This window comes from Eublepharis macularius, chromosome 13 (genome assembly GCF_028583425.1).
Source record: "Eublepharis macularius isolate TG4126 chromosome 13, MPM_Emac_v1.0, whole genome shotgun sequence".
NCBI classification, from domain to species: domain Eukaryota; kingdom Metazoa; phylum Chordata; class Lepidosauria; order Squamata; family Eublepharidae; genus Eublepharis; species Eublepharis macularius.
In genome coordinates, this window is record NC_072802.1 from 7697083 (window position 1) to 7715716 (window position 18634).

General features: G+C 46.6%; 1 protein-coding gene across 1 annotated transcript in view; it reads right to left on the reverse strand.

Moving 5' to 3' along the window:
- LOC129341394 (pre-mRNA 3'-end-processing factor FIP1-like) overlaps positions 1 to 18634 on the reverse strand; it is a 61549-nt gene that overhangs the window by 16618 nt on the left and 26297 nt on the right. The window contains exons 7-10 of the mRNA XM_054996568.1: positions 18307 to 18437; positions 9115 to 9239; positions 6829 to 6934; positions 2606 to 2804 (exon numbers count right to left, since the gene is read on the reverse strand). Of these exons, the coding sequence (XP_054852543.1) occupies positions 2606 to 2804; positions 6829 to 6934; positions 9115 to 9239; positions 18307 to 18437 (561 nt within the window). The remainder of the gene's footprint in view (positions 1 to 2605; positions 2805 to 6828; positions 6935 to 9114; positions 9240 to 18306; positions 18438 to 18634) is intronic.

Sequence of the window (18634 nt, forward strand, 5' to 3'; positions counted from 1 at the left end):
TATTGCTCAGAATAAAAGGAGAATATATATTTGATTAGATAGAGGAATATATAAAGAGTAAGGGAAAAGGGACAAAGGGTTGGAAAACTGTTGGAAGTCAACAAAAAAGGGGGGGAAAGGGAGGGGGTTAGAAATTGGGAAATGGGAAAATTGACTGTGATGTGTAAATATATGATCCTAACCCAATAAAAAAATTTTCAAAAAAAAAAAAAAAAAAGGATAAAGGTGTTCTCTGGGAGGATTTTGTACCTGCATAGCTTCTTGCGTTAATTGTGCAACCTATCAGTGCAACTCAGCTGTGCCATGCTGACTCGTGAGCCATGCACTGGATCAAGTGTGGCAAAACTAGTCGAAAGAGATCACCTTTGGCCATGCCATTAATAAAGCTCCCCCCAATATTCCAGCCTCAAAGTCACAGATCATGAAAGGCTCTGCACGAGCTATAAACAATTGCCGCTCAAACTCCCAAAGAATAGGCTGAGATATACTCAAGTAGAGGTGTGCACCCCCAAAAATTCTGGGAACTCTGGATCCGGGTTTCAAGGATCTGAAAAAAATCTAGAATCCAGGAAAGATTCTCTGATCCAGTTCAGCAAGATTAGAGAATTCTGGATTTATCCAGCCATTATTTCCTATGGGAAAAACTAACAAGGAGGCCTGGGAGGGGCGTTTTTCAAGAAAACTTCACCAAATTTGCAGAGAACCTATTTCTGACATTCCAATAAGGACCACCACCCCGTCATGTCTGAGCCCCATCCATGCCAATTTTATTGTTCTGAACCAATGTATCCTGCTGTAACTCAACGTCATTTCACCCATGCCATAACTATTTCTTTCGCAGGCTTTCACAGGTGTTTATCTAACAAACTGAAACAGCTTCCAGTATTTCTGACCTTGTATGCCACTCCCTCTCAGACTTTGCTATGTCTTGCTTCCTAGTGACTCAACTTGATATTACAAATATGTGAAACGTTCTCATACAAGATTGGCGCCAAAATCTTGTTTATGATTCGGAGGGGGGAAAGGAGCAGACTTGAATGTTAAAAGAGACGTCTCTCTCACATGATGTCATTCCTATCAACTTCTACTCTTACTGCTCAGATGCTGACCTTGCTTCTGAGTAGTCCTATGGACATATATATGGAAATGATCTGATTTCTGAATAAAAAACCATTTAGCCAAGAACCTGTGTCTTGCTGCAGTGGTCCAGGGATCTGCCTGCCGTATCCTGTCATCCATAGCCTGACACCCCCCACCAAGTTTCAGGAATATGGGACCCAGGGGTACAATTCTATGGGCCCCTGACAAAGGTGCCCTCAGCCACTCTCCATCATTTCCTATGGGGAAAACATTTCCAAGCAGGCTGTCAGGCAGCAACACACCGGGACCAGGGCAGCCCCTGGCCAGAGGCACACTCTCCAATGCAAGCTCAACCCAGAGAAAGCCCAACAGCACCCCACAAAGCCAAGTGCCTCCTGAAGAAGGTGCACAGCCAGTCTCCTAGGGCAGGAAAGTTTCCAATCTGCTTCTTGGGCAGAAACACATAGGGGCAAAGGCTGCCACGGCCAGGGAGGCACATTCCCAAAAGCAAGCTCAGTTGAGAGAAAGCCCAACAGAACCAAACTGAGCAAGGAAATGGAAGCGCTCCCCCCCCCCCCCACACCAGCCAAACCAAACTGAAGCAAGTGGACCAACATCAAACCAGAGAATCACGGTAAAGAGAATTCCACCCAAACCAAACTGAAGCAAGGGACACTGTTGCAACTTAGCCCAACTGAACCTGTGTCACTCACAGAAGACAGGCAGACGAGAGCTCCTGTACAGATTAGCCACTCACTTCCCTCTGCCTCACTCCCCCTCCCCTCTTCGAAAAGGCAGGAGAAAACAGGAAAACATCCAGACAAGAGGCTGAAACCAAGTTTCCCAGATTTACCCAGATTAGCCTGGATTTATTCTTTAATTTGATCCAGAAACTAAGATTGGCAAAAATCTGGGTTTTTTTACCCAGTTCTGAACCTGGATCACACACCTCTACACCCAAGTGCCATGCAAGAATTTTTAACGTGCCACAAGGAATAAATTCAATAATTAAAAGTTCTTGTGAGCTTAACACACACACACACACACACACACACACGTGCCCATCTACAGTGCCGGGTGCCTGCTTAACTCTGTATAGTCACTGCTGTGACACGGCTTCCTTCCAAAAAGCCTCCTCTAAGGCCAGATCATTCTGCTGTATTTCTCGACTGGTCACATTTTATTCAGATACACTACAGAATTACCTGCCCTCAGAGGAGTCTGCCCTTGGCCCCTCAGATTGAATTAATAAATCTTGGTACACCCATACTGACCTACACTTATTCCTAAATATTTCAAAAGTAAACCTGTGTAAGAGGTAAGCTTGCTTCCAATTTTAATTGTACAGTTAAAGTTATCAAAAGCATGGGGGAAGCTCCACTTGGGAGAACACAGGACTGGGTAGTCCTAGGACAGCTACTCAACTCTCTCCCAATCAGAGGCCTATCAAGAGCCAAAATGGATTTCAGATGATACTTAGGGACCTGGAAATATCTGCAAACTGTCCACGCTCTCCTGCACCTACCTGGAGGATGGAGAGGGGGTGGGACGGAAGTCACCGGTGGTGGTGGCGGATGGAGAAAGTGGGGTGGAGGTGGGCCACCAATGGGCGGTGGAGGACCCGCGGGCGGTGCAAACGGCTGTTGCTGAGGAGGCTGCTGTGGTTGTGACGGTTGCTGCGGCTGCTGAGGGGGTTGCGATTTGTTCACATGATCCCCAAGAACCTTTCAACACAAGGACAGAGGTGTGCTGGTTAGAGTTAGACTAGGATCTGGGAGGCCCGAGTTTGAATTCCCGCTCTGGGGAAACCCTGGGCCACTCACACCCTCTCAGGCCTATTCTGCACGGCCAATTTACAGTGATTCAGATTTCATTCTCCTTCTCTCGATCTCCAGAGTTCCACAAGAGAAAAGGAGAAATGAGATGTAGAATCAGATTTCCCCCGACTTTTACCTGTGTACATTAAGGCGACTTTTTAAAATCGCTTTTGAGTCGCTGCTGCTGTTTCTTATGTGTGCACAGAATTCTTACTCCTGTGCAGCTTCTCTCCCCCTCCCTTCATTTCCCCAGGCGCTGAGTGGTTGGCCACCTGGTGGAAATCACTCCTTCTCTCCCCAGCTCACCACATACACTCTATTTTTTTTTTTTAAAAAAAGAGAAGGGCCGTAATGCTGCAATGTCATTTCTCATATGGCTGTTTTGTGAAATCAAGACTGCAAATTCGTAACATTACAAAATGTGCCCACAAATTACATTTTTATCATCTGACCAACTCTTTGGTGTTAGAAACAAGCCCCAAGCAACTGAGTATCCAACCCCTTTTCTTTTAATTAGGGGAGAGTCGCAACACTGTGACATTCGTGCATTCTACCCCTTTAAGCTCAACGTCCGTCCTGTTCCCTGACAGCAATCCACATTCCCCACTGATCACTTCTTGGCTTTATTTTTTTATTTCCTTTCTTTACAACTGGGGCTCATGTTCACGATGATTTGGAATTAGGTGGAGGACTCGTCTCAAGAATCTGCCTTCCTCATCCCAGAAGACGGTCACAAGATGTGAGGAGGCCAATGAGAATGCCATTTTAACATTTTGCTCTGGCAGAGAGGCGCCATTTTGCATCAAGCAGGCAATTCAAACCACATGAGAGCAATCTGCTAGCAGCTAGTGGAACCAGCGCGAAAAATGCTTTGTAGGTTTCCCCCCCAGGACTCCACCACCAATTGCCTCTCTGGAATTTAAAAAAAATTGGTGGGCCAGGGTCCACCTAATTAGCAAATAGAGAGACAGGTAGAGACACTGGGTTCCAACATTGCAACGTAATGATGCATGCACTAATTTTTTTTAAAGAGCGACATCGGCTCCAGCACCCACAAAACGCAGCTTCAAACAGACACATCTCAACTCATCTAGAATAAGAAAGCAGACACCAAATCACCTTGAGGTTGTGCAGTGCGGAATGCCAGAAACCCGAGCTGATTCAGCACCGATTGGCGTGAATACTCGGAAGCGCCAGCTTAAAGTGTGCCATGCGGAATGGGCCTTAGTCTAAGCTACCTCACAGGACTGTTGTGAGGATAAAATGGGAGAAAATGTGAACCACTCTGAATCTCCACTAGTGAGAAAGGCAGGGTATAAATGAAGTATAAATGAAATTAAAAAATTGCAATTCAGCTCATTCCCTCTTTCAGAACTTGCACATACGCTACAAACAGAGTTGCAGTTCTGCTGTGATGCAGACACAAGAAGCCTGTGGGACAGTTTTGGGCTCAGGATGCAGCTGTTGTTTAAGAAGAAATCATGGTTTTAGCCATGATGGTTGTGACAATATACTTGAAGAAGCAGGGCAATGCCTGCTATCATCTCAGATGTCAACGGGGTGAGCACTGCTGTCTGTAATGGGCGGGGGAGGGGGACTTCAGTCCCAGAAGTCTAACAGAGGCATATAGTCATCTTTGGGGCTGTGGGACTTCAGGTCCATTGGAGACACATTTCTAACAGATTCTGGAGTTCAAGCACTGAATCAGTCAAGCACTGTGACATTATAGCTGGGCAACCAATTTTAATATCAAGGGGCAAGATAGAAATATAGAAATACATAAATCAAGGAAGGGCAGAATTGCAGCAGGAAAATTTCAGAAGACAGATAAGCTAAATCTTGCCATGTGGATAGACTCCTAGCTGGGGAAATGCATGCACCCAGATGCACACGTTTGTTAAAACTTGCAACCCAGGGAACTGAATACACTTTCTCAGCATTTCTTGCTCATCACCCTAACACACATGAAATATGATTACACCAAACAAAGTACGCACAGAATAATTTTTAAGACATAACATGAGAGACAGTTAAGGAAACTTGCCTGCCAGTGACATCAGATTAAGGTTTGAGCTTTCATCCAAATGCAACCCTTGTCCACTAGAGGGAGATAAAGAGTTGGGGTATTCCTTATAAGGAAAAAAAGGCGCAATTTTCCCTGAGAGACGGGAGGGCCTGAAACTGCAGGGAGAAGCACTCTCTCCTCAGAAATGCTCCTTTCACGAACTCTCTATTAATGTCGTAGGTATGAGAATTTCTTATACTTATTACTGGAAGGGAGGATTGTGTTTATATTAATTGGCTGTTAGTTGTATTTTGATTATTGTGGGGATCAGGGCTTTTTTTTGGGAAAAGAGGTGGTGGAACTCAGAGGGTTGCCGGCACAAGGGGCAACTGCTGGCAGGAGGTGGTGCCCCTGGTACCACATGCGCACGCGCAAAGTGCATACATGCTTCCAGGACCACACAATGATGTCACTTTGGATCAGCTGGAACAAGGGAGTTTTTAAAAGTTTAAATCACCCTAGGAGAAAATGGTCACATGGCTGGTGGCCCCGCCCCCTGATCTCCAGACAGAGGGGAGTTTAGATTGCCCTCCATGCTACAAAGCAGCATGGAGGGCAATCTAAACTCCCCTCTGCTTGGAGATCAGGGGGTGGGGCCACCAGCCATGTGACCATTTTCAAGAGGTGCCGGAACTCCGTTCCATGTGTTCCTGCTGAAAAAAAGCCCTGGTTGGGACTATTTGAAATGAATGTTATATGTATGAATTTTCCCTGAGAGACAGGAGGGCCTGAAACTGCAGGGAGAAGCACTCTCTCCTCAGAAACACTCCTTTCTATGAATTTTCTATTAATGTCATAGAATCCTGTGAAGAACAGAAGACATTTATTTATTATTTATTTATTTGATTTGATTTATACCCCTCCCTCCCCACAAATGGGCTCAGGGTGGCTAACAACCTTCATAAAACACAGTGAATCCATCAAAACCATAAAATCAATAATAATCTTTAAAAGTCATTAAAATAGTCCAGCTGCAGGCTAATTAAATAAATATTTGGGAGTCTGTATATGGGCATAGCAGATGGCCAAGGGCAGCCCCAGAAAAAGTGGCAGTCTTTCATGGAAGAAGGGGGACACACGCTGGCACTCAGCTGAAGGCCCAGCAGAACATCTCCATTTTACAGGCCCTGCGGAACTGTAAGAAGTCCCGCAGGGCCTGGATCTCCAATGGGAGAGCATTCCGCCAGGGCCAGGACAGAAAAAGCCCTGGTCGTGGCTGAGGCCAGACAGATGTCCTTCGGGCTGGGGACTACCAGGGGTTGCTTGTCTGCAGAACGCAATGCCCTGCAGGAGACGTAATGGAAGAGGCGGTCCTGCAGGTATGCAGGTCCCAGTCCGTGAAGGGCTTTAAACACCACGGTTAACACCTTGAACCGGATCTGAAACTCCACTGGGAGCCAGTGCAGCTGGCACAGCACAGGATGAATGTGCGCTCGGATAGGCGTTCCAATAAGGACGCATGCTGCTGTGTTCTAGACCAGCTGTAACTTCCAGGTCAATGCATCCCAATGCAGAGCACAGCTACAAGTTGCTGCATTTCAAGGGGCTGGCTAGAAGGTGTCAGAAAGACTGGGACCTGGGTCTGCTTGAGCAAAACAGGCCTGTTTTGTTACATGATTGTTGTATATGCTTTATTGTTGTATTGTTCCAAATAAGATGTTTTCTTTTTCCAAGTTTGTTCGTTGTTATTTTTATCAATGTAAGTGTCACAAGGTGGGATCACACTGTCATAGACATGAACTCTTCCAGTTCTCAAATTAGATCTATCTATTCATTTGATGTAGTTCCTTGAACAAAACAGGTTATACAAACACCAAGTTAGACTCCAAACCAACGCTCCTCAGGTCTGTGCAAAGGAATCCTTACCTGAATGGGGTTCTCCTCAGAGGCATGCTTATCTCGACGCCTTCCTTCTACCCTTCTGATGGTGCCTGCCTGTCCACCAATCACATCGATGGTTCCCCCCAGCTTCCTGGTACAAAAGGAGAAAGAAACACCTGCTCAGGTTTAGCGCCAACATAAGCAGCAAAAGGCCCTGCGGAACACGTGCCTGCTCTCGTCTCTCACTTCCAGCCCGCTCTCCTCCCTGGCTGAGGGGTGAATGTATGTGTGTCTTTTTTAGTTTCGTTTAATTTCATACAAACATAAAATTTATAATCTATAATCTTTCATAATCAAATCTTACATTATAGAACTTACTTAAATTTACTTTTCAATATTTCACTTCTATTTAATATCTTCTCTCCTTCCCATCTGTCTTCATATCTATTGATATGCATTACCCACGTTTTTCTTTCTGTCATTCTCTTTTAGTTTAATTTTACAGTGATTCCACACATGTTGGATAATGCACTTCCAATCCTCTTTATAGATCATTTGGAACTGATTTTTTCATTTGCGGAACAAAAAATCCACCTCAAACGATTGATAAAGTGCATTGAAAGTGCATTATCCAAAGTGTGCGGAATCAGCCTTAGTCTTGATTTTCAGCTATATAATAAAAAAAAGCTTTCAATTTTTCTTGAAATTCTAAAATAGGCCTATTGTGTATAAAAAATGTTAAATTTGCCATGGTCGCATATTCATTCAGTTTAGCCTTCCATTCTTTCAAATCTGGGCATTTCACTGCCTTCCATTTTGCCGCGAGTATTACTCTTGCTGCTGTCACCATAAAAGTGTGTGCGTGCGTCTGTGTGTGTGCAGGGATGCTTGAGAGAGAACGAGCATGCTGGCATCTAGGCCACAGCGCACCAACCTCTCCAAAGAGTCACAGGAGAGGTCTCAAGGCAAAGCTTCAAAAAACCAACCAGACTGGCACTTTATTACCGTTGTGGCAGGTACCACAGAAGTCTCAGTGCCTCACTGAGGTGCCAACAATTTCTCAGAGCACTGAGAAAAGGAGTAAAGCCCCGAAGGGGAGCCCTCAGGTACAAGACAGCAGCCTGGTCTCCTTTTTGCTTCTGGTTCCTGCCCTGGGCGCCATTAGGCCCCACCCCTGTTTCCAGCCAGGCCTCAGTAGGCTCTACCACTACCAGGCTCCGCCTCCTGACCCCTCAGGCTCCACCCACTCTACAGGCAACCTCATTTGTTCCTCTCCTTTCTCAACAAGTCTGTCTTCCAGATGCTGTGCTGCTGCTTGCTCGGAGAACTGCTCACATGCAGCCCCTGCTCCCAGAGGTGGGCACAGGGAGCATGTATGTAGACCCTCAGCCGTCTGCTGAAGAACTGGCTCCAGAGGTGAGAAAGTTGCCAGGGCACCAAAACAGACAGGGCGTTTGTAGGAAACTAATCTTCCAGCCAAAGCCCACTACTTGGCTTCTGCTTTCTCCTTAGCCTTAACTAGGCTTACCTTGGGTGAGATTCTGGATCAATGCACACAATGGGTAAACAGGTTTGATTGCAATGGAAGCAGGCAGGATGACCTCCAGGGTCATCTAGTCCAACCCCCTGCACAGTGCAGGAAATTCACAACTAGCCCCCCCCCTACCCCCAGTGAACGCTGCTCCATGCCCAAAAGATGGCAAAACACTGTCAGGATCCCTAGCCAAACTGGCATGGGGAAAATTGCTTCCTGAGCACAAAGTGGCGATCAGCGTTACCCTGGGCTTGTAAGGAGGGGCCAAGAGAACTAAGCATGGATGTAGCCCTTCCTTCCCTGTCTCTCGTGATCTGCCTATCGGGAAGCAACATTTCCACACGAGCATCAGCAGACTTTCATGTAGGACGGGGCCATCAACAGGGAATCACAGTGATGGCTAAATGGAACCTCCATGTTCAGAGGCAGTATACTTTTGAACACCCTCGTGCTGAAGAGAAGCAATGTGGGTCCTTGGCCTTCCTGTCTTGCATATGGACTTTTCATGGCAGCTAGTTGGCTACTGAGAGAAACAGGAGGCTGGACTAGATGGACCTTTGGTCCAATCCAGCAAGGCTCTTCTTTGTATTGCAGGGGGTGGGGCGAGCAGGGAGGACTGAAGAAACAGGAAGCCACAAACACATTTAGGGAAACCTCCCTGTCGCTGAGAACACTTTTGGCAATAGGAAAACCTGGATTAAAGCAGTTCAGAATCCACCAATGCGAAACTCACGCGCAAAATCAGTTTGCCATAACATTTACTTGAACACGAAAGGCTCAGAACACAGCCCAAGTACCTGTTTGGGGGAGGCCCAGCTTTTATCCGCCCGCCAACCAGGGCTACAAAATCTGTTTTGAAATCCATTTTGACAATATTATTCTCTGGTTCTTTCTCTGCATTTCCTGTTCTTCCTTGCTGAACCTGAGCAAATTTGAGAGAAAATGAAAATGAATACAGCACACATGAGAGAACAGCTCTTCTGGATCCGACCAATGGCCCACTTCCCACAGGGACTGGTCAGGGGCCCCAAGGATCCACACAGTCATGAAACCTCCCCTCCCACCATCTCCAGCAACTGGCATTCAGAGGTTCACGGTGAGCACGGAGGTCCCATTCCGTTGCCAGGACTAACAGCCACCACTGAACCTACCTTGTATGAATTTATCTAATCTAACACTAATTGCTATTTTTATGATTTTATTTCATTTGTTTTGTACTTTGTGAACCACCTCAAGGAAGTCTCCAGAGAGGTATATTCATTTTCTAAACAATAATTTACAGAAATCACATGGCAGAGAGTTCCACAAGTTAATTTTGCCTGGTCTGAAGCACCACTTTCTTTATTCTGTCCTAAATCAATTGCTTATCAATTTCCATGAGTGCCCTTGAACTCTGGTATTCTGGAAGAGGGAGAAAGTTCTCTTTATTCGCATACTTCACTCCATGTACAACCTTACAAAGTTCTACTGTGTTGGCTCCAAATTCTTCAGCCTCTCGCACAGGGAAAGTTTTCCTTCTTCTGCACCTTCTCCTGCTCTATGACAATCCTTTTTGAGGTGCTGGAGCAAGCAGACCAGTACCTGATATTCCAAATACTGCTGCATTACGGATCTACAGAAGGGCATGTGCCCCAAGCTTCAGAAAGCTCAGGCATGCTGCTTTTCTAAATTAAAATGGGGTGCATGCCTCACTTGGACACCAGAAGAAAGGTTACTGCTAGAGTAAGAATTACCTTCAGAGGAACCGTCTGATCCCTTTCTTCACAAGTCACAGCTCTGGGCACCTTTCCTGATTGGAAGGGCTGGAGTAGTGACTCATTTGGAAGCAAAACGGGCAAGTTCTTCTGAAGGTGGATCATTTTGCCCCATTAGCAATGACTGAATGACCCATGGCTGTAGCACAGCGGTTAAGTGATTGGACTGCAAATCAGCACACTGGGAGATCGAATCCCACTACTGCCTTGGGCAAACCACTCCTATCAGCCGCAGCTCCAGCTGTGTTGTAGGGATGATAACAACACTGACGTTGTTCACTGCTCTGAGTGGGGCACTAATCTGTCCCAAAGGGTGGTAGATAAGCACATTATTGTTGTTGTTATGTGTGAAATAACTAAAAAACCAAAGATAGAAGGTACTTGGTACCAGAGGAAACAAAGAAAGAAAAAAAGTCCTGCAAAGTGTGTGAATGAATCTTATTAATTACAGGGAACAACTCACAACAAAGTAAACAAAGATAAAAAACATAGTTGTGATAAGCATACACACATCATATGCAAGACAATAGTTTTATCTTTGTTTACTTTATGCTGTAAATTATTCCTTGTGATTAATAATATTCATTCACACACTCCCAGAGGAGTTAGCCGTGTTAGTCTGTGGTAGCAAAATCAAAAAGAGTCCAGTAGCACCTTTAAGACTAACCAATTTTATTGTAGCATAAGCTTTCGAGAATCACAGTTCTCTTGACGTCAATCTTCACACACTATGCAGGACTTCCTTCCTTCCTTCCTTCCTTCCTTCCTTCCTTCCTTCCTTCCTTCCTTCCTTCCTTCCTTCCTTCCTTCCTTCCTTCCTTCCTTCCTTCCTTCCTTCCTTCCTTCCTTCCTTCCTTCGGAACTGAGTACCTTCTCTGGTTTTTCAGAGATGCGCTCCCCCTTTTTCCTGTGGTTCTACAACTAGGAAACCATACAGGTGCTTTGTATGCATGGGCACATTAGCATATTACCATGCACTGCACATGTGGAAGCCTTCTTTATTTTATTTATGTCTTGGAGTTGGATTCCAGAGCTGCCTCACAATGACAAAAGAAATCTGACAACCACACCCTCTGCATGTTTACTTGGCAGCCAGTCATAACAAATCACAAAATCAGCATGGATAGTGGTCTTAGCAGACAGAAGGATCAAGCGTATCATAGGGAAAACAGGAAAGATAAAGACTCAATAGATGGAGGAAACTATTCCAATGGGTAGAGCCCAATGCAGTTTGAACTATTAGCTCTTAAACTGAGTAATGCAGATTTATTTATTTATTTATCTTTCTCCAAAAAGAGCAGTTACCAGCTCATGCCATTCCTGATAAAATTCTAAGATGTACCAACTTCAGACTGCATGTGAGGAATTCCACTTTTGAATGCTAAATCACATTTTTTAAAAATGACTCCCTGCAAGCAGAAAACTAACATAGCTGGCTCCAGTTCAGATTCTTCTCTCTAGTGCTAAACTTCTGCTTTTCAAAGAAGTGACATTTTTAAAAGCACAAAGAAGCATTAAAAAAATGCCCCCACTGTCTGAAATGGCACAGTCCATTATGCCACCCCACCCACCCAGGAACGACAGCAAGATGCCTAGTTTCTCCTCTCTACCCAGAATGCTGTGCAAAACATACCTCATGTCATAACGTCTCATGTTGCCCTCCTCTTCCAGACATGAAGGAGGAGAGAACTACCATTTGGGGCAGTGGTCACACTTATAAGTGCACCCTTCAACTCAGCCTTAAGTACCTCAGACTAATATTTTGTACACGGAAGCAAACATGGAGCCAAGGGCTGACTCTAAAGGGCCTCCTAGGGAAATCTTTTACAAGCAGCACAGACTGGGGTCTGGCAACCATTTATGAATTTTTTCCCTTCTTATTTAGAAATGTGATGCAAAGGATGCTTGCAAGTGGGTACCAGAAGTGACAGCAAAAACCAAGATGAACATTTGGGCTACTTGTGCCCAGTCAAGTAATCAAATTAACATCACAGCCATCTGGGCTCTGAGAAGGAGCAGGAAAGGGAGCTGCAGCTAGAGCGGTGAGTCTTTTTCTGTTGCCTTCCTTACCTGCTGGGGGGAATTTGCGGAGGCTTCTGTGGGGGGGGGGACAGTGTTTGGGGCTACGTGAGTGCGTAGAGCCTGCTGCAAAGTGGTGCCAGTTGGAGTAAGTGCTTCTCTTTGTCTTTTTTGCCTGAGTTGGAGCTGATTGCAGAGGGGGATTGCTACTCACTGGAGAGTGTCTGTTTTGCCTGGGGCTGACTGCTGGCCCCACCCTCTACTGAGAGAGCCTTGAATTGAATTAGGCTCCTCCTGACCAGAGGCACATCACAGCCATCTGGGCTCTCAGAAGGAGAAGGAAAGGGAGCTGCAGCTAGAAGAGTACTCTTGGAATATACTTGGAAGGCGATGATGTCGACAGAAGGCCCCTTTCCAGTCACCTGCATGGAGTGTGCCATGCTTGTTTTCCTCCTAAAAGAGAAGACGGACTTCACTTGTCAGAAGCGTAAGCTGGTCAGGCTCTTGAAGGAGAAGATTCAGAGACTGGGGGAGAGGATCACCACCCTTCAGGAAACCAAGGAAGGGGAGGATTTTATTGAGAAGAGCCTGGGGGCTCTGCCCAAGCCTGAAGAAGTAAGTCCAAGAGAAGAAGGAAGAGTCAATCTCCCTTCTGAGCCTCCTCTCAGTTCTGCAATACAAACCAGAAGACGTGGACTAAGGCGACAGTTCAGTGGACAGGGAACTAGTTAGAGGGCTGTAGCGAAAGAGTGGTGGTCAATGGCTTTTCATCAGATTGGAGGGAGGTGTCCAGTGAGGTGCCCGGTACTTTTCAGTATTATTAATGATCTGGATGAAGGGGTAAATGGGCTACTCATTTAATTTGCTGATGGTATCAAATTGGGAGGAGTGGAAAACACCCAAGAAGATAGAGTTAAAATTCAACAAGACCTGAATACTCTGGAGAAGTGGGCAGTTGTGAACAGGATGCAATTGAACATAGATAAGTGCACAGTATTACATCTGGGCCACAAAAACATGAAACAAATACAGGATGGGGGATACACTTCTGGGTAGTAGTATATGCAAAAGAGGTTTTGGAGTAAGAGTGGACTGTAAATGTCAGTGTGATGCGGTGGCAAAAAAGGCAAACTCAACCCTGGGTTGTATCAAAAGGGCCATTGCATTGAAATCGCAGGAGGTCATAGTCCCTCTCTCTACTGCCTTGGTCAGGCCGCACCTGGAATACTGTGTGCAGTTCTGGAGGCCTCACTTCTAAAAGGATGTGGACAAAATTGAGTGCAGAAGAGAGCAACGAGAATGATCAGGGGTCTGGAGACTGTGCCCTATGGGGAAAGGCTGAGGGCCTTAGGAATGTTTAGTTTGGAGGAGATTGAGGGGGGACATGATTGCTCTCTTTAAATATTTGAAAGGCTGTCATTTGGAGGAGGGCAAGGAGCTGTTCCAGTTGGCAGCAGAGGATAGAACTCGAAGCAATGGGCTTAAATCACATGCAGAAAGGTACTAGCTGGATATTAGGAAAAACTTTTTTATGGTCAGAGTAGTTCAAAGGTGGAATCAGCTGCCTATGGAGGTGGTGAGCTCCCCTTCACTGGCAGTTTTCAAGAAGAGGCTAGATGAATATTGGTCAGGGATGCTTTAGGCTCATCCTGCATTGGTCAGGGGATTGGACTAGAAGGTCTGTATGGTCCCTTTTAAGTCTGTGATTCTGTGAAAGCGGAAGGTGGTGGCCATCGAGGACTCTCTCCTCAGGGGTATGGAACGTCATGTGTCCAGATCAGATCTACTCCGAGAGATGTGTTGTTTGCCGGGAGCCAGAATTCAGGATATTACAGACTGACTGCTGAAACTGATCAGACTGACTGATCAGTACCCGTTTGTGCTGGTTCACGTGGGAACGAATGACACGGCCACGAATACCATCGCAAGAATTAAAGCAGACTATGAAGCTCTTGGAAGGCAGTTGAAGACAGTGAGGGCACAGGTGGTATTCTCTTCTATCCTTCCTTTCAAAGGAAGAGGAATGCAAAGGGAGCAGATCATACTCGAGGTGAATTGTTGGCTGAAGTGGTGGTGCCAGCAGGAGTGCTTTGGGTTCTGGGAACACGGGATAAGTTTTCTTAGAGAAGGCCTTCTGGCACATGGTGGGCTTCACCTCTCAAAGTCAGGGAAGAAAATGTTTGGAAGGAACCTTGGGAGCTTCATCAGGAGAGCTTTAAACTGATGCTGCAAGGGGAAGGGAACAATCAACATGGGAATTTCAATGAGAAGTGATAACAGCAGGAGCCCACCTGAGTAGGACAGATCAAACAAAGGTACAAGGCTAAAGTGTCTGTATACCAATGCCCAAAGTATGGATAATAAGAAGGTCAAGCTTGAGCTTCTCTTGCAAACAGAGGGCTACAATATAGAAGGAATTACTGAGACTTGGTGGGATGATTCCCATGACTGGAATATGGTAGTGGATAGGTACGAGTTGTTCAAGAAAAAACAGAAGGGTAGAAGAGGAGGCGGAGTGGCATTGTATGTGAGGAGAGGGCTTGATCGTCAGCAAGTTCTGGAGAATGTGGTTGACAGCCCCGTGGAAAGTATATGGGTAGAAGGGGAGGAAGGACAAAGGGTATTGTTGTTGGAATCTGCTACACACCACCTGACCAGTGAGAAGAAATGGATGCTGCCCTCCTTGAACAGATTGATAAGAGTATCCAGACATCAGAACCTTATAATTATATGTGACTTCAACTTCCCTGATGTGTGCTGGGAGACAAGCTCAGAAAAGTGACAAAATCACACAACTTCCTGGACGATAACTTCCTTTTTCAAATGGTGGAGGAAGCTACAAGGGGCTCGGCCATACTAGACTTAATATTAACCAACAAGGAAGAATTGGTAGATGAGCAGAAGATGATGGGCACCTTAGGGGGAAGTGGCCATGTCCTCCTTGAATTTCAATTGCTGTGGTGCGGGGGGAGGGCAAGGAAGTTCGTAGCCAGACTCGCAGGTTAGATTTTCGTAGGGCCAACTTCGATGAACTCAGAGGCTTGATGAGAGTCATTCCGTGGGGGAGTGTGCTGGAAGGGAAAGGAGCGAGTGAAGGGTGGGCTCTTCTCAAACACGAGCTTTTGCAAGCTCAAGCCTTCACTATCCCAGGAAGACGGAAACATGATAAAGGCTCCAAAAACCCCATGTGGATGCACAGAGAGCTCCAGAATAAGCTTAAGGGGGAAAAGGAAATGTTCAGGAAATGGAGAGAAGAACAGACCTCTAAAGAGGAATATATGAGGGTTACTAGGTACTGCAGATCAGCCATCAGAGAAGCCAAAGCTCAGCTGGGTCTGGCCAGGAGGGCTCGCTACAATAAGAAAAACTACAGATATGCAAGAAGCAAACGCAAGGTAAATGAGGCAATTGGACCACTGTTGGGAGTGGAAGGAGAAACACTGATGGAGGACAGAGAAAAAGCAGACAGGTTTATGACTTTCCCCCTCTGTTTTCTCCCTGAAGAACTCGAGATCATCTAGAGATGGTAGTAGACAGGACAGGACACCTGGGAGGCTAGTTGATATTGACAGAGAGGTTGTGGAGAGTCACTTTGCTGCACAGGACGAATACAAATCTTCTGGGCCAGATGGTGTGCACCCAAGAGTGCTCAAAGAACTTTCTAGAGAACTTGCAGAACCCCTGTCCATCATCCTCAAGGCCTCCTGGAGGACTGGGGATGTGCCACAAGATTGGAGAAGAGCAAATGTTATCCCAATCATTAAGAAAGGGAAGAAGGATGACCTGGGAAACTACAGGCTGGTCAGTCTGACTTCTGTTGCTGGGAAGATATTAGAGCAGATTTTAAAGGGATCAATCTGTAAGCATCTGAAGGATCGCTTAGTGATCCAGGGAAGTCAACAAAGTTTTGTCCCCAACAGATCTTGTCAGACCAACCTGGTTTCCTTCTTTGATCGACTGACGAGCTTACTAGATTGTGGGGTTGACGTGATTTACCTGGATTTCAGTAAAGCTTTTGATAAGGTTCCCCATGACATTCTAATGGGTAAACTGGAAGACTGCAGATTAGACTATAGGACAGTTCGGTGGATAGGGAACTGGTTAGAGGACCGCAGCCAAAGAGTGGTGGTCAACGGTGTTTCATCAGATTGGAGGGAGGTGTCCAGTGGGGTGCCGCAGGCCTCGGTTTTGGGTCCGGTACTTTTCAATATTTTTATCAATGATCTGGATGAAGGGGTAAACTCATTAAATTTGCTGATGATACCCAATTGGGAGGAGTGGCAAACACCCAAGAAGATAGAGTTAAAATTCAACAAGACCTGAATACTCTGGAGAAGTGGGCGGTTGTGAACAGAATGCAATTCAACACAGAAAAGTGCATAGTATTACATCTGGGCAGGGGTCATTTCATAGAAAAGCTGCAGGAACTCATTAGCATAAGTCATTAGCATATGCCACACCACTTGACATCACTGATTTTTTAAGAAAAATTAATGTTGAAAGTGGCATCTGGGGAGGCACAGTAACAAGAACAGTGTGTCTCTATAGTGCTTTTCTAGACAGATTAGAGCAGCTCACTGCAGACAACAAAGCCAGCAAAACACAGATCCAGATATACACAGAAGGGGGGGAGATGTACTCACCACTTGCAGGCCTGGAGGAACGCCTGTGCAGGCCAGTGGCAGCAGCTGGCTGTGGGGCCTGCTCCGGAGGCCGCCGAGGGCTGCGCGCCGCCTCAACCGCCCCGCAGACCAGGAGGATGGACTGTGCAGGCCGTCTCGACGGCGGCTGGCCATGGGGCCTGCTGCAGAGGCCGCTGCAGGCCATCTCGACTGCCCAGGAGGACGGGCCGCGCAGGCTGCTGCAGTGGCAGCTGGCCGCACGGCCTGATTTGGAGACGGCTGTGGGTCGTGCACCATCTCAACTGTCCCACAGGCTGAGAGGATGGGCTGCGGCAGCTGGCTGCGGGGCCTGCTCTGGGGGCTCCCCCACGGCCACCCCCTCCCAGCTTCCTACCTGCTGCTGCCTCTTCTGCCTCCTGCTGCTAAAGACACGGGCAGCTGGGAGGCAGCGGGAAGGAAGAAGAATCGTGGGCGGGGCAACCACCCATGTGATCTCTTTTTGGTTCTTTCGGAACATCGTTCCGGTGTGTTTCCCTCCAAAATGAGCCCTGCATCTGGGCCACAAAAACATGAAACACAAATACAGGATGGGGGATACACTTCTGGGTAGTAGTGTATGTGAAAGAGATCTGTGGACTGTAAACTAAATATGAGCAGTCAGTGTGATGCGGTGACAAAAAAAGGCAAATTCGGTCTTGGGTTGTATCAAAAGGAACATTGCATCGAAATCGCAGGAGGTCATAGTCTCTCTCTCTACTGCCTTGGTCAGGCCGCACCTGTGTGCAGTTCTGGAGGCCTCACTTCTAAAAGGATGTGGACAAAATTGAGAGGGTGCAGAGGAGAGCGACGAGGATGATCAGGGGTCTGGAGACTGAGCCCTATGAAGAAAAGCTGAGGGCCTTGGGAATGTTTAGTTTGGAGAAGAGGAGATTGAAGGGGGACATGATTGCTCTCTTTAAATATTTGAAAGGCTGTCATTTGGTGGAGGGCAAGGAGAGGATCAGACTCGAAGCAATGGGCTTAAATTACATGCAGAAAGGTACCGGCTGGATATTAGGAAAATCCTTTTCACGGTCTGAGTAGTTCAAAGGTGAAATCAGCTGCCTAGGAAGGTGGTGAGCTCCCCTTCACTGGCAGTTTTCAAGAATAGGCTGGATGGGTCTTTGTCAGGGATGCTTTAGGCTCATCCTGCATTGGGCAGCGGGCTGGACTAGAAGGTCTGTATGGCCCCTTCCAACTCTGTGATTAGAAAACCTCATCAGCTGGCTGACTCCCAGCAGCTTCTGCTACAGGCAACAACACCTACGTTTCTGCTCACTGGGGAATTTGGCCTGCCAGCCCTCAACAATTCTGCTTTTTCCTTACTGATCGAGAATGAGCCTTTCCTCACATCTGTTACCTTGAACTGTAAATGCCGGGTGGAGATCAAACCTCAGGCTGCCTGCTAGCCAAGCACGTACCGTTCTGCTTGGCTCCAGTCTCCCATGCCACTGCTGACTTGATTTCAAAGCCATAAATCATCAATTCCTAATCCACAAATCAGGACTGGGAACAAAACCCCACTGAGCAGACTGCACCCCCCTCTCCTCCTTACTGTGATCTTATTCTCAGCACTGATGGGGGCTGAGGGCTCCAAGCCCAGCTGAAGGCGACGCTGCTTCTCACAGTAGGCCTTCCATGTTTCTTCATTGAACCCATAGTTGAAATAGTCAGAAAGGTCAGCACCTGGGAACAAGCAGGAAATGTGAGGGGGAGGGGATGGCCAGGTGCCAGCGCTACAACAGGATTCTGTGGTGGCAGAACGGTCTGTACTGCTGGGGTCTGTAGTAGAAAAACACTTTTTAAAAATTGCTTCTGCTTCTGTAAGAAGAAATAAGATGGAAAGAGGTACATCCTCTGCAAATGGAAAACTAGCTAATATG